Below are 16,858 nucleotides of genomic sequence, written 5' to 3' on the forward strand. Positions count from 1 at the left end.
CACCATATTGTACAGGTGGGGATAACATTGTCCGCACAGAAGTTAATGTAACCTGTAATGCACTGCGTTAGCCCATCTATGTCCTCACCATGTGGCTAGGTCAGAACCTCCCAGTCAGTAGCCTCAAAACAGCCCCTCAGATTGCATCCTGTGACCATCTCCTGACTGTCTTTGATGGTTGCAGGTTGCCGCTGGACTCGAGGTTTATACTGGGGTGAGAGGTGGACCAGACTGTGATCTCATCTGTGAAGTGGGGGGAGAGCTGTGGAGCTATATGCATCCTTGATGTTAGTATATAGTAAATCCAGGGTTTTATTGTCTCTGGTCGTACAGTCAACACACTGGGCGAAATTCGTCTTAGTAGAGGAGAGACTCACGTCGTTGAAGTCCCCAGAAATTGTGATGAAAGCACTGGGCTGCTGTGACTGAAGCTCTGCTGTGACCGAGAGTATGACGTCACCCAATGTGGTCGTGTCAGCGGATGGCGGAACATAAACAGCGACCATACGCTCACCACTAAAAGTTCAATGTCTGGGCTGCAGACTTTATTCTTGACAATAATATGCCCTGGATTACACTGTCTGTTGTTAACGAGAATGGCAAGCCCCCCTCCTTTCCTCTTACCGCTCTTCTTTCGGTCTCTGTCTACCCGTGTTGTCTCGAAGCTGGTTAGGGTAGAGTTGTAGTCCGGGATATCTTCGTGGAGCCATGTCTCCGTGAAACAGACGATACTGCTCTCCTGAAATTTCCTCTGAGACCTCTCCAGTGCCATTTGTTTGTCTGTCTTATTCACCAGTGATCTCACTTTTCCCATAATGATGGAAGGGAGATACGGCTTGTGTCTCCACTTCTTCATTTGCCATTTAATCTCTGCTCTGCAGCCACGGTATTTCCTCGATATTTCTCCCAGAATATGTTGTTCCTATTTCTCAGGGGCAGTCGCTCTTCACGATGATAGTAGTTCCTCCCAAGTGTAAACAAGGGGAGCCTGCACCCCCCGACATTCGCTTGCAAATTGTTTGGGCGAAAAAGTATCCAGATGAGCAGGAACATAAAAAAAACTACAGTAAAGTGAGCAGAGTGCATTCTTAGGAGACAAAAACAGGAAAAAATGCGGAAAAGTAAATAGACAGTACAAATAGGACGGAGCGGTTGCCACGGGAAGTAATGATTCCTGTGTGTGTGTTTAGTGAGAGAGAGAAAATATATAAAATATTTAAAAGATGAAAATCTGTTCGCAGTGTTTACTTTGTAGTGAGTATTTCCCTTTATAAAAGAATCAGTGGAGTGCCAGAGAACATACTTTTCTGTGGAGTCTCTTATTCTGGAAATGATCTGGGTGAATGTTTTCCAGTCGATGTTGGATATCTCTGAGTGTGGACAGGTGAGACAGACTTCAAAGAGTGATGGTTCAGTCTGTGGGCTGGGGATCTCTGAGGATCTAAACATCCACCTGTCATACTTAACAGACAACCTGAAACCCAGCCAGAAACGCATTACATTTGAATATCTACAGAATCATTCTAATGAAATCTGAAAACATAGACATTACATCATCCTCACCATGTTCTTGTGTGCATTAAAAAAATGTTATATACTCTTTGCAGTCGTCTTGTGTTTTATATTATACTTAGGAATGATTAGGCACCTTAGTAGTAACAAAGTTATGGCTGAAAATACAAACATGTTTATAACCTAGAATGACACTGAGAGAGCGGTTCATAAAGAGTTTCTTACCAGAAGTCTCCTTGAGTAACCCCTACTCTGAGAAATGAGCACAGACTCTCATTACTGTTCTTCTTCACTGTAGCACTGTCAATCAGAGCACAGGTCAAATAAACACAGTCAGTAATGAACACAGAGTCAGCCAAACACAGTCAGTAATGAACACAGAGTCAAATAAACACAGTCAGTAATGAACACAGAGTCAACCAAACAGTCAGTAATGAACACAGAGGCAATTAAACACAGTCAGTATTGAACACAGAGTCTACCAAACAGTCAGCTATGAACACAGAGGCAATTAAACACAGTCAGTATTGAACACAGAGTCTACCAAACAGTCAGCTATGAACACAGAGGCCATTAAACAAAGTCAGTAATGAACACAGAGTCAACTAAACACAGTCAGTAATGTACACAGAGGCAAATAAACACAGACAGTAATGAACACAAAGCAGAATTGTATGGTTTGTGTGGTTTTTCCTGGTAGTGTAGTGGATGCCTCTCTCTCTCTCTCTTTCTGTCCCTCTGTCTCTCTCTCTAATTCTCTCTCTCTATCTCTCACTCTATCTCTCTCTCTCTTTGTCGCACACACACAGACAAGCAGAGAAATAATTGTAATAACAGGATGACAGTACATGTATGGACAGGTTTTTGGTTTTTCTCTTACCTGAAGCCCTGTAGAGTGGGACAGGTCTGGATGAAGGAGAAGATCTTGGAAGCCCAGCTCTCAGTCAGTCTCCTCATGATCAAAGTCACCTCCAACACTTCAGGCACCGAGTACAGGAAAGACAGCAGCGCATCCAGCTGCCCATCCACCTCAGGAGAACTGTGGAGAAAAAACAGTTGGATTACTGAAACAAAGAGTCAGAAACAGAAACAGTAAACATTACTGAAAGACAGGCTAAGCTAAAGATTTGGGCCGTTTAAGAGAGAGGGAGAGAGACTTTTTGTTTATCATTGTGTTGTGTTCATTTCGCCAGCTTGTTTAAGTAGGTAAAGCTTAGAGTCTGTGTGGGGGAGAGACAATTAAGTGTAATGTTAGAGAATTTACTTTTCACTGCATAATTTTATGCCATTAAAAATCTGAGCCAATTTTGTCCAGTTGATGTTGGATATCTCAGAAAGTGGACAGGAGACACTGATTAGTGAGAGACATTGTGCAGTCCGTGGGCTCTCTGACAATCCGTGTATGTATCTGTAATCTTCAACGCTCAGCCTGAAACCCAGCCAAACATACAAAACATTACATTTCTATGACTACTGAATTACTTCATGAAATCTCATAGCATTGACTTAACATCATCCTTAGAATGTTTCTGTGTATTAGAGAATTTATATACACTATATGGGTATCATATGTATTATATTACACTGGGGAATGAATGGTTCTGTTACAGATATGAAAGAAAACATAGGCGAGTTTAGAACCCAAAATGACGTGAAGAGAGTGGTTCATAAAGAGTTCCTTACGTGAAATAGTCATCTGCGATGAGCATAGCGAGAGAAGTGCAGAAGCTCGTAACATTGTTCTCAGTCATCTTAACCCTGTCAGTCAGAGCAGACAGTCAAATAAACACAGTCAGTAATGAGCACAGCGCCAAATAAACACAGAAAGTAATGGACACAGAGTCAAATAAACAGTCAGTAATGTGTACAGAGTCAACCAAACGCAGTCAGTAATGAACACAGAGTCAAATAAACACAGTCAGTAATGAACACAGAGTCAAATAAACAAAGTCAGTAATGAACACAGTCAAATAAACACAGTCAGTAATTAACACAGAGTCAGCTAAACACAGTTAGTGATGAATAAAGAGTCAGATCACCAAAGTCAGTGGTGAATACAGAGTCAAATGACCAGTCATTAAATTAACACACAGTCAAATGACCACAGTCAGTAATGAATGCAGAGTCAAATGAACACTGTCAATAACGGACACGGTGAGACAAACACAATCAGTAATGAACACAGAGTCAAATAAACAGCAAGAACTAATGAGCACAGCTCTCTCTGTGTCCAGGCTCTTCTCTATGTCATACACAGTCAGTAATAAACCCTGCTGTTAATCAGAGACTGTAAATGTGTTTTCTGAATCACGTGACCAAACGGTTGATGGACCATCATAGTGCTGCTTTTAGAGACTTAGACCGACATACCAGTTACAACGTTCATTTAGAGAACACACAGATCATGTACTGATACAGAGAAATGAACTAAGTCATCTGAATATGAATATGTATTATCTACCAAAGCAGTGAAGGGCAACAAAGAGACAGATTAACAGGGGGGTATTCCAGAAAGCAAGTTTAATGAAAACTCTGAGTTAGTTAGCTCAGAGTAAGCAGTAAACCTCCTATTAGAAGAGCTCCATGGCTTCGTTTGCTTGGAGAATGAAGCCATTGGGCTCTTCTATCAGGAGGTTTACTACTTACACTGAGTTAACTAACTCTGAGTTTTCAATAAACCCGCTTTCTGGAACACCCTCCAGAACTATAGGAGGAAACACTTAGCTGTCATTTGTTTTCATTTATGAGGTCAGATAACTGTTACCCTATTCCCAGTGAAACTGGTTTATTCTGGAGAAGTTCTTTGAGCATGACAGCAGTGTTGGTAGTAATGGACTTCACTCTGAGGTCAATTGCTGACAAAGAGTTCTGTTTGCTGAGAGAACTGAGGACCTGCTGCAAACCCTCTTCTGAAAGAGCACTTTGCACCATTCTGTGAAGTATAAACAAATAAAAAGTCTCAATAAACACACACACACACATACACACACACAATGTGCACACACACACACACGCACAAACACACACACACACACATACACACACACACACACACACATCGCACACAGCACACAACACACAAACACACACACACACACACACACACACACACACACACACACACACACACACACACACACAAGTAGTATTCTTGTCACTTAAGGTAAACAATTAGTTCATAGATCCATTCTCTGAGGTATAAACAAATAAAAAGTCTCAATAAGCACACCACACACACACACACACACACCACGCACAGTTTAAAAAGGACTGGTCAGCTACAGGATTGTCAGGATAGCAATGAAAGGAAAATGAAATTACTGCAGTGTTGAAAAAGTTTGATGTGAGCAATGTGCTAGAACGGTATAAATAGCTGTTACCCCAGGTAGATCAGGTCCTTTCCTTCTCCCAGAGCTGAGACCAGGACACCAACATCATCGTCTGACACGTTTTCCAGCCCTAAGCTTCAAAATCAAAACTTCAGCAGTCACTGCATGAACCAGACTAAGCCATATCTCCACTTATGAAAAGTCTAATGACACACCAAAACCATAAGCTGCTCACAAAAATGGTTTGTGTACAAATTGTAAATATGGATGATATTATCGTTCATAGGTAGAGGGTATGTGTGGTAAAGTATTCCGTTTAGTCCAGGGTTTAATTTCTAGAGGTGTGTTAAAGAAAGGTCTCTTCACTCTGTACAGAGGTACTCACTCTAACTCCTCACTCCTGCACACTGCAGGCTGAAGAATCTTCAGTTTCTCTGGTGTCAGACTGCAGTGTCTGAAAGAGATTCTTCTGATGCGTGGACAGAAATGCAAACAGTACTGCAGCACCCAACAGTCAGTCCTCCTTAATGGATAGAAAGACAGATTGAAGTACTCCCAGCTCTCCATAGCTTTCCTCAGAAACTCCTCTTCATGGAACTCATAGAGACAGTAGAAAATAAAAATCTTGCTCTGTCCTCCTGCGTGGTTTCCGAGAAATGGTTGACGAGTGTTTGTCTTCTTGATCACCTGACATATCCATTCCACCAGCTGGGCTTGAATAGAGGGAGAAACAAGCAGGTTGTGTGTTTCCTGGAGAGAAATGCTCACTTCCTTATTAGACAGACCACAGAGAAACTGGATCACTGGCAGGAGGTGTTGTTTGTTCTTGCTCTCTTGTGCATACCATGATTTCTCTAAAGGTTCGAGAAGCTCTCTGACTACCCTCTGGGACTCTTCTTCAGTCAGCAGACCATAGTAAAGAGCAGTGAAGAACTCCTGAAAACTGAGATGCATAAAACTGAACATTGTCTCTTGATGGATTCGTCTCTTCACGAGAAATTTACACAGGAATGGAATTTTAGCAGGATCTGATACTGTCTCAGACACATTCTTCTTATCAAACAGGACTTGCTGTTTCAGCATCCCTCTCTCTGCCAGCTGGCCCAGACTCCTCAGCAGGCTGGGGACAGAGTGACTCAAAGCCTGGCAGTGGTGCTCCAGTAGAGTGGACACAAAGTCAACATATATGGAGGTGGCTGTATCCAAATAATTTATTGTATTTTTGTCATCTTGATATTTCTCCCTGAAAACTGTGCAGATGATCCAGCAGATCACAGGGATGGAGCAGGCAGTGAAGAGGGTTTCATTTGCCTTCACATGCTCATATGCCTGTGTCTGTAAGAGCTGATCATCTTTAAAGAACTTCCGGAAGTACTCCTCCACCCTCCCTTCAGAGAAGCCCATAATTTCAGTGAACTGCTTAGGTTTTTTGAGCAGCTTGCTCAGTGTGTCTGTGGCTGTCGACCTGGTGGTGATCAACAGGAAGGACTCAGGCAGCAGGCGTCCACTCAGCAGGGCTTTCAGAGTGGACTCAGGTGAGGCTGGAGTTTGGACATCAGGGGGCAGAGGCAGGTTCGACATGTCGTCTTGTGAGAGTCTGAGTTCATCAAAGCCGTCCATGAGGAAGAGAACTCTCTCTGGTGTGTGTTGTAATGTCTGTGTGATCTGTGCTGGTGTTAAACTCTGATTGTATCTCAGCAGCTCCACCAGACTCATCTCTCCAGAGGTTTGGTTAATCTCTTTACACTTCAGATGAAAAATAAAATCAAAATTCTCTGCATAGAGTTTACCAGATGCCCAGTCCAACATAATCTTCTGTGCAGTGAAGGATTTGCCATTTCCAGAGTTTCCCTGGAGAACAACTGCTTTTGGAATGAGTCCATGATCATCTGGACTGAAAAACTGCTCCACACTAATGTTACTGTACTTCTCACTGTCTCTGGCACTGAAGAGCACCTCTCCTCTGGAGCGAATCTCTTTTTCTCTCTCACTCTGATCTCTGTGTCTCTGAATGATCAGCAGCTCAGTGTAGCGGTCAGTCAGCCGCACGTCTTCACCAGGGAGGGAGTTATACTCTGTCACATATGCATACTCGGATTTGACCAACTCCTTATACTTGAGGCTCAGTGAGGTCAGGTCTACAAGAAATAAGTTGGTTTTGCAATCATCAAAAACATATATCTGGTACAAATATGTTCCATTCTGCTCACTAAAATTTGACTGTTCATTCCCATTAAATACTGAACAGCATATATGTCAAATAAATCTTTGTAAATACAACAATGGTACAGTGTATATAACGTCAGTATTTCCAGTTAAACTGACAAAGTTATTCAAACATTCAGAATGAGCTTCTTGGTACTGTTCTATCTGCTGTCCTAAAAGTTGTTGATCATATAGAGATGGAAGAAAACAAATTTGGAGCTATTTCGAATTGCATGAAAAAACTTCATGACAACTTAGAGGCAGACTCATACTCTGGGAGACTTCTAGAATCAACCAGAGTAATTAGCAAAGTGGCTGCCTGACCAGAAACCAACCAGTCACTCAATCACAGATCCCATGACAGTGCAGCAGTAATAACTTACTGAATTTCTTTATTTGCAAGAATTAGAACATTAGGAGGAAAATATGAAGTGGTGAGCCTCTTGTTGCAGCATTTCAGCGAACACATGACAGTGTAACTACACCAGAGCAGCTCAATTCTTTCTACTGGGATTAATGAGTACAAAAAACTTCCAGCAACATTAAAGTCCTCAACATGCATACTTGACCTGATGCACTCAAAGCTACTCAAAGAGGTACCGCTTGCAATTTCAGAACAGTTACTAAATATCATTAATTTATCTCTATATCTAAGACATATGCCCTCAGAGCATTCAGAACAACAGTTATTAGACTACTTATCAAGAAATATGATCTTTATCCATGTGAACTGACTGGCTATGGACCCATTTCTAACTTTCCATTCATTTCTAAAATTTTAGAAATGGCTGTGTCTGGTTTTTCCTTGCCACTGTAACTGGGAGCTTGTTAACTGGAGGTTTAGTCATTGATATTGTAAAACTGCTTTGAGACAATTGAATTGTAAAAAGCTGTATTTTTCAAATTGAAATGTGAATTTAAGTTATGTCAACATCTCTCATTTTGGTGCAAAGTTACTGTCATTGAAGAGCTGGGTCCAAACTTCCTGTCAAAACTTTGAATGTGTCTATATTTCATATGGAGCAGTAATAAGTTGGCTAAAGGGCTGAGATGCTAGAACAGTTTGCAGCAGGTCCTTTGAGGCTCAAGGAGAGAGGTGTACCTGCAGCATGGCCTTTGACTGACGCCTGGCTACAGGTTCAAAGGCCGTCGGAGTCAGTGCTCCTTAACCCACCAGTCAAACTCAGAACTATTTTCTCTGTCAACCAGACCTGTGTAGTTTTGTAACTGTTCATTCACAAAGACACACTGTTAGTTTGAGTAATGACCTTACCTGGGCTCTGTGTATGTGTGTCTGGGGGGTTACTACCTCCTGTAGAAATGCAAAAATATAAATAATTTAAATATAACATCCAATGCAGGGGTGTTTATCATTGTTTAAATTACAACATTAGATCATAGTTAGCAGATTATTGCCTTCAAAAGAGGATAAAATGAGTTTATATAACTCATATATAACTACGACATAACCAACTACATAATCATCTGTTTTGATTCAGAGGAGAAAAAACACCTGAAACAATGGTTGTAAATGTAAGATCTCCGTGAATTATGTTGTTTTGGAGTACTGGTGCTGTGATGTGACCTCCAGTCTGAGCTGACACACTGACACTCAAAGCCTCCTCTGGAGCAGAGACAAGCAAGAGGAGACAGAAATGAAGAAGAACAAAAAGAGGACACATTTTTGAGAAATGTGAATTGGCTTAACTGACGTGCCAAAAAATGAATGGTCCAGAACTGTCATTCATTCATTCATAAATGTGGGATCCCAGAGTATAAACAACTTTACAAGTCTGGAGACAGAAGTCCTGCTTTCAAAGATAAATAAATGAAAACGTAACATTTTTAACAGCATCAATAAAATGGAATTAAACAATCTGATAAAGGCAAAGAATTGAGGGGAAAACTGCTGTTAAGCAGGCTGTGTTTTGCATCTGATATCATCTGGATGATAATGGAGTGAGACTGCTTGCTACTGAGCAAAGGGACCAGGACAGGGAAAGCGTTTTAATGTGTGTATGTGTGTGCAGTCTGTTCCTCCTATGATGCAGGGGAGTGTAAGGATGGCATGAATGTCCCTTTTCATTTTTACTTGTTCAGCAGCTGTGTATGGGAATGTGATGTAGCTGGGTATTTGGTGAGGGCACTGATAACCAAAAGGAGTGTACAACTAAGGGAGGACATGGAAAGGTATCAGTCATACCAGTGTTTGCCAGCGCTGCTTTTCATAAAGAAAAAAAAGTGTCACTAAAAGTACATTAGTGCAGACAAGCGCCTTCCCTCATCCAAATGCTGTCTGACCAGTTTTCCTTTTCCCAAACTGAATCCAGTCCTTTAGTGACAGAAGCACAGTTTATTCTTGTAAAATTAGGTTTCATTATGATTTAAATGAATTTTTAGTGAAAACATTTGAGAGATCATTTGATTCCTCTCCTTTTTCTCCTTCCTTAACCACATTTAACAATAGTTATGAGTACAGCTGAATCAGAGTCTGGGTCCTGGACACCTCCCCTTCATCTCTGAATGTACAGGAAGGGACACCTACTAAGAAGTCTGAAGTCAAGGACACTCTGAACAGTGCCCTTTGAACGCGCAGAGATCTTGGATCTAAAATGTGATCTATTGGATTATCATTGACTGCGTGGTTAAGGCATTTGCAGTGTCTTTCACATACTAAGCTTACGCTTCAAAGGAAAGTTTGTATATTTTCGATTTGTGACTTTGTACTATAACAAAAGGCCTTTAAGTCCAATATGGACAGATTATTATTACTGTTATTTATGGTTATTATTACCACAATGGTAACATTATTACTAATATGATTAGTTGTTAACATATTATTATAATATATTACAAGTTCCTCATGTATAACTCCCACTTCAGGAGGAAGCTCCTTTTTTTACTTCTCTGAGTTGAGAGTTGAGAATCATTTAATTATGCGAATATACCTGAAGTCTACTCATCATGCTCTTTAGTTAATACCTTTTAAAAATATGTTGTACTGACAAAGACCACGGTTGGAATTGTTAACTGAGTACCATCACGCTCAGTTTCCTGTTTAAGTGTTACCCGTTTTGTTTGTCTTAGTGCCCATACTGTAATGGTAAAAAAAAGTTCTGCCCTACCACCTTATCGGTAAACTGTGAAAGTAATGCTTCAGACACAAAGGTGGAACAGTGGTTAGCTAAACCCAGCTGGCAAGGAAACAAGTTTGAAATGTTATGGAATAACTGACTTACGCTCTCTTTTGGCCATCCTCTGTCCCACAAAAACACAGACACAGCTGAAAAATTCACTCACCCTATCATTTTACATCAGTTTTGAGTCTATTTACAAACCAGCATCAACAACACTTATTTATTCCTTGCTGTGATCCCAAAAATGCATCTCTTGGTATCTTATTAGTTGCCAATTCCTGCACCACAGCACCTCAGAAACAGTTGCAGTGTGAAACTAGCACTGATAAGGAAGGAAAAGAGAGAGCAGCATTTTCAGATAAATTCAGCATACATTTCAAAATAAAGGTCATTGGTTTACTCTAAATTTAGCCAAACGTGTTCCCCATGTATGCATATGTATGTATTGCTACAAAGATGATTCAAGCATCATCACGCAAACATTTTCAGGAAGTTAATCTGACAGAGATATGACATTGCCCATACATTGACGGTAAGGAAGTTTATGAGTTCTTAGAAAGACAACTCAGAAATTGCTACTATACAACATTAATGCGCCTAAAGGTTGTTGGTCTGTTGGCATCTCTTTATTCAAATATACATCAAATGAATAACATACTGAGAAACGTATTGTTTGATGTTTACAGTCAGCTCTAAAAAGTTTGGTTTTTGTTTAAGAATTTTGATTTATGAATGTAAAATTTGGTCAAAATAATAACCAGATTAATAGCATAAAATGACAGCTGACATTCCTGTCATACTCAAAGAAACCAAACAATTACAGATACCTGAAAACTCTAAAGTACAGTAATGAAATAGCCTGTTTGTACTTCGTTACCTCCCATCTCTCCCATTTTCTGCATATATATTGTTGAAGACTTGTCACATTTTGAGTAAATGATAAGCGTATTTTATTTATTTGTTTTTCTGAAGAATGATATTATCAAAGGGCAGAAATCTAAACTTTATATTATAACGAACAAAACGCTGATTTTGTAGATTTTTGTTGCTCATGGTGTACCATCAGAGTCCTAAGATATTCTTTCACTTGATACAGCATACTGCAGCACAATGTCGACGAAATTATCTGTTCATGAATCTAATGATAATGTACTAATTTACCATAGGATATGGTAGAACCTACAACGGAGTAGCAATCACAGCGGTGGAAAGTTCCACGGAGCACCACGACGGCTTTTATTTTGGCGAAAGTTTCCCAGAATTCTAAGAAACCGACAAAATTTTGTTACAGTCAAAAAAATTCCTATTGTCGTAAGACCATTAAAAAAAAGGAGGCGCATGTAAGTGCACGCACAGCACAAGCCGTATGTGCATGTTGATGTCGTACAGGAAACGTATCCGAAACACACCCTTTCCTGTGTGTGTTCTGTTTTAAACACTGGTGGATAATGGTTTATACTTACTGGTTTATACCTTTTTGCTCTTAAGTTCACCACAGGAGGAGAAGTAGAGGCGGGAGAATGTTTTAAACTGGACGTTCGTTTACTTAGAACGTAAACATCTTACTTGTTCTACATATATTTCCCCCGTCTCTCAGGATGCACTTAGACTAACCATAAGCTACAGATAATATAGCTCAAATTATATATAACAGCGCTTGTTTGTCCAAATACAGGACACCTGAGAAAAGTAGTACAATTGGCTCTCTGGTGTTTGTGTGTGTGTGTGTGCGTGTGCGTGTGAGAGAGAGAGAGAGAGAGAGAGAGAGAGAGAGAGAGTATTTTTCATAATGCTGATAACGGTGCGACAGAGCTAACAATATATTCATAAAGTTTTAATAAAAATAATAATCAAATAAAAATAATAATAAACTTTATTTGTGTAGCACCTTTCATAGAAGAAATGCAGATCAAATTGCTTTACAATAAAGAACTTTCAAGCACTGAATGCTTCACATGAAAATAGACATAGAATGAGCATAAGAACAGGGATAGTAAAACAGAAATAAAGATGAAGATCAAAAGTGGAACGGAATACTTTAAAGCTGTCTCTAAATTATTTACTAATGTAAAGAACACAATCATTGACTCTGTAGGTATTTACCATTTTGCTGAGTCATGCTTCTGTAAATCCAGTTAAAATCAGTTGTTTTCAGCAATCAAATAATTATTTGATATGAGTACACCTGTGTATAAATGACATGTATTGAATGATTTTACATTAACTGTAACAGAGGTCCCACGGCAAGTTTCTACTTTTCCAAAGAAGGGCTTCATCATCCAGACCAAAGCAAGTGTTTTCACGGAAAGTTAAAACAAAAAAAAAATTTGAAGGTTTTTGAAGAGCTGCAGTCAAGGGATGGCTATAAGAAAATGTCTTTACAAGATAAAAAAAGTCTTTTCATGCACCACAGAGCATTTTTAATAAGAAGAGGGGAAACTGTCACTTTGTTTGGGACAGGCTGTCTTCCAAAGATGAGCATCTGTTTATCGTTTATTTCATATCTTGCATATCTAAAATGAACTATCAGAGCTCCTCCCAGAACTCGAGGTAATACTCCACAGGACTACTGTCCTACCCTGGTGCTTTGTCCCTCCTCAGCCACGAGGTGGCACCTTTCAAGTATGTTAGGGGAATATCGACATTTAAACTGTCAGACTCCTCCAGAGACAAATTTGATTGCCGTGATTTTCCCAGAGAGAGTCCTGACGTCCAGTTACAATTAGAGCTGTCCATTCGTGATCGGATCATCAAAATCGGATCTTAATGCAAGGTTTAAACAGGGCCATAATGTGACCAAAGATTTCAGTGGAAGTTACAGATTTCTGCATTGGTCCCGCTGTGACAAGAGGGCACAAGCTTGTCTAATAAATATGATGTCAGAAAAAGTGTCACAGTATGAGATCTTGATAATCAAGTGTAGCTTGGTGGAGGACAACTAAGGTGATAGTTTCTTGTTTTTTTTTTCTTATGGATTAAAAATTCTGCACAATTCTGCAAAATTTAGTACATGTCTATGTGCAGTCTTTTTCTCCCCCCCAAAAAATAATAATAATAATAATACAGCAAGAGTGTATTAAAACAATGAGAGTGTGCCCTAATAAAGACTTCATTGACTTACTCCTATTGGGACACATCTGGGTCAGGCATCAATTGCTCTAAATACAGGAATATGCCTGATGCTGTGAGTTTCAACCTGGTGAACGCTTGTGCATTAGTCATATTATTTCTGTCAGTTGTGCAGTGGATAGCTCTCAGCGCCAGCCATATTGCAAATCGCTGTCTTCAAGCGGCTGACAGATTGTTGTCTTTCCATTTATCCAATGTGCTGATGTTTGAGAAGTGTGAAATAATGACTAGAACTCCTCCAAACCAACAGATAACTTCCAAATAATACTACAGTTCTGAATAAAGATGTATGGGTGTAATGGCCTTGTTTATATCCCCCCTGCTTCAAACATTCAGCACTTAGCGTCATTGTTCTACTGATCACCGGTCTGCAGTTTGTATAAATATCCCAGACACCAATTTCCCTTTGGTTAGTTTCCTTTGCCTGGTCTTAACCCTGCCTGACATTTGTGTCCGCGACTCTGTGACCCATGAATTCGAAACTTAAAGTTGTCCTTAAAGATAGGAGTTATCCTGTGTGTACTCTGGTCCTGTCTGTCCTGTGTTGTGGGATCTGCTAAGCCCTATCCCTGGTTTGTTGTATTGCCTGGCCTCTTTCAAGACAGTTTATCTCTGAGTTAAGTGCACATGTATCCAGTCTCCCCTCCAGTTTGAGACAATGGGGAACAAAACTTTGTAACATTTTTTTTCGCTGAAAACACTATTGTGAGAATATGACCTTTTGTAATTCACTCACGCTAATTTCAGGGATCTGTCCACTTTAAATACACTATTGAGAACATTACACTCTGTTAATTCCTTTTCTTTTCTGATTCTGTCTGTTCAGTATGAAGACGATAGAAAGTCTAAAGAAGGAATGTCAGTCAGTTTTACTTGTTATTCATGAGTAAATATGTAGTTCTGTATTAATAATATGAAGATAAAAAGACAGATTTGTACAAAAATAAGTCTTGTTTATTAAAATTTTTTTCTATAAATGGTAAATGAAGTTAATAGATAATTACAAATCAAAAGAATGCTAAGTATATGTAATAAATAGTTAAAAACTGAGATAAAATTAAAACATTTAATGTCATGGCGATATAAATAATAACATTTAGAATATTTTTAAATACACATAATAAAATATTTGTTTAAAAAATTACAGACAAAGATGATACAGCCATATGAACCTACTTTCAAAATATCAAATACATTGAGTGACTGATGAAAAAACAAAACCAAAAAAAGAACTACTACTGAGGGGAAATCCTTAGTGATGGTGTGAGGTACGGGTACGGGCAACTCGAAGAGAAATGTTGAGATGGGGGGGGGGGGGGGGGGGGGGCATTTGGGAGAGACAGTGAGGGCAAATAGGCCATTGAATGAGAAGTGCTGAGATAAAGACTGTAAAGAGTCTTCATCGGAGGCAGATCAAAGGTTGTCCATTCTGTCCATCAGCAGCTGGACATGCTGATCCAGGAGGGCGAACAGGCCCAAGAAGAGAGAGGCCGGATTCCCATAAGCCCCCAGATCCAGTGAAACCACCTCGTTCAACACGGCCAGCATCTCCGCCTGACGACACACAAGAACACAGAGAGATACAGAGGTCAGTCCCAGAACACAGGGGTTCAGATACACTGGACATGTCTCCACACTACAAGTTAACCCACTAACAGATCCATAAACCCTATACAGCTGTGTGACCAGAAGAGGTCAGGAGGTGACCACGGTGAAGGTTCTTACCTGAATCATCAGCAGACACCTCTGTGCTTCTGGCTGCCACCCTCTGGGTGATGTGAGGCTGCTGATCATTCTCAGTAAGTGATAGAGGAATCCACCTCGTCTCTGAGAGAAAGAAGAGAGAAAACACACTTATTTATGCAGATTTGGTCTATGTTTGACCACAGCAACTTACAAAGGACCAAAACCAGACACTTTTACACCTACGCACCCTCAAAAACACATTTTAACATCCAAAAGCCCATCATATTACTCACAGGGGTCAGAGGAGGCCTCGCTCTAGCAAACACACCAAAAAATACTAATTCATAAACGATGTCTATGAAGTTGAAATGGTAAATCTGAAATGAAGATAAAAACAACACATGAGAATGAAAAACAAAGCCCTGGATATGACATGAATAATGTATGAGCAAACATAATATATGTGAACACGTAAAGCTGTGTGTAAAATTATACAATACTACACAGAACGTTAACTTACTCCAACTTCAACCAGCTCCGCAATTATGCCTGATCTATTGGATGGATGCTGAGTGAAGGCAACAAGTTGGTCATAGGTTTGTTGGAAAGCAGTCAGGTCCTGAAAGAGAGAGAGAGAGAGAGAGTGAGAGACAGAGAGAGAGATGGGCCCATAACTACAATGTATTGTATGCTAATTCATCATAAGGAAAATAAAGTTCACTATATTACCATTCCATTCAGGGCGGCCAGTCGAGTCAACAGAATCCTTCCTGCCACGATCACGTGACTGCGGTATTCGGCGTTAGTCAAGAGAAGCTGACGGGGAGAAATGAATGGAGAATGGATGGACTGATAGAGCATAGCAATGAAAGCAGACTCAACTGCTGCTCTGTGAATTGGAATGATGGACAACTCACAGTGAAAGCTGTACGGAGTCCAGTCAGTCTTGTAGGGAAGTCTGTGATCCTTTTCAGGGTGATGTAGTGACTGTAAAAATGGGAGACAGAGCTGTGAAATTCAGAAAACACAGACCAGTAAGACTGCAATACTGGTTCTCATAGGGATCCTAATAAAGACCAGAACACTCACCTCACAGACGGCACCTCTCTGGCCTCACGCGACACCACCTCCACATTTTCTTCCTACGCACAGGACAGTTTTTATACTTTATGTTTACAAACGTCACAATAAGACATGTGTTTAAACAACGTCACACGTTAACAAGAACAACATAACTACACAAAATATGACAGCGACAACTTCACAATGTAGTGTAAGATGCACTGAGCTGATGTATAACTGCTGTTTGTAGTATATTAGTGTTAAACTGTTGTGTGTAGTACAGTGTTTTAGTGTGTAAGTGTTGTGTTGGTAATGTTGTAGTGTAGTGTGTCTGTGAAGAGTACTGACTGTCGAGTGTGTTACCTCATCCGTTCTCTGATTTGATTGAGGAGAAGTTGTAGGCCGGTTTGGTTCAGGAGGAGTCAATGGCCGGTTTGGTTGAGGAGGAGTCACTGATGGATTTGGTTGAGGAGGAGTCACTGACCGGTTTGGTGGAGGAGGACTGCTGGACTGTGGTGACTGTGTTGCCATGGCAGTGTAGATGGTGCTCGTCTCACTGGACTCAGTCCTGGAGAATTCCCCATTCCGTCCAATGGTGATTCCTTGGTAACTCACAGAGCTCTTCTTTTCCTAATTGAAACAAATAACGGTAGGATTTGATGTATGTGGAATATTTTGGATTTGAACAAATGATCCACTTTAGTGTCAGTGTACTGGGTAAGCTCTTACCAGGAAACCATCAAATGCAGTGGTGACCGTCCACTCTGTCTGAAGGTAGGATGTTACTTTCACAACATG

The 16,858-nt window shown here is 40.2% G+C and overlaps 1 protein-coding gene across 1 annotated transcript; it reads right to left on the reverse strand.

The window, feature by feature from the left end:
* Positions 1-1,733: 1,733 nt before the first annotated feature.
* On the reverse strand, positions 1,734-11,076 carry LOC115821463 (NACHT, LRR and PYD domains-containing protein 3-like). The gene is made up of 7 exons (XM_030785289.1): positions 11,061-11,076; positions 8,560-8,670; positions 8,320-8,358; positions 5,227-6,979; positions 4,893-4,976; positions 2,393-2,551; positions 1,734-1,812 (listed from the first exon to the last, which is right to left on the reverse strand). Exons 1-7 carry the CDS (start codon positions 11,074-11,076, stop codon positions 1,734-1,736), a joined length of 2,241 nt encoding a protein of 746 aa, XP_030641149.1.
* Positions 11,077-16,858: the final 5,782 nt, after the last annotated feature.

The sequence above is a fragment of the Chanos chanos genome, chromosome 9, assembly GCF_902362185.1.
Source record: "Chanos chanos chromosome 9, fChaCha1.1, whole genome shotgun sequence".
Taxonomy (NCBI): domain Eukaryota; kingdom Metazoa; phylum Chordata; class Actinopteri; order Gonorynchiformes; family Chanidae; genus Chanos; species Chanos chanos.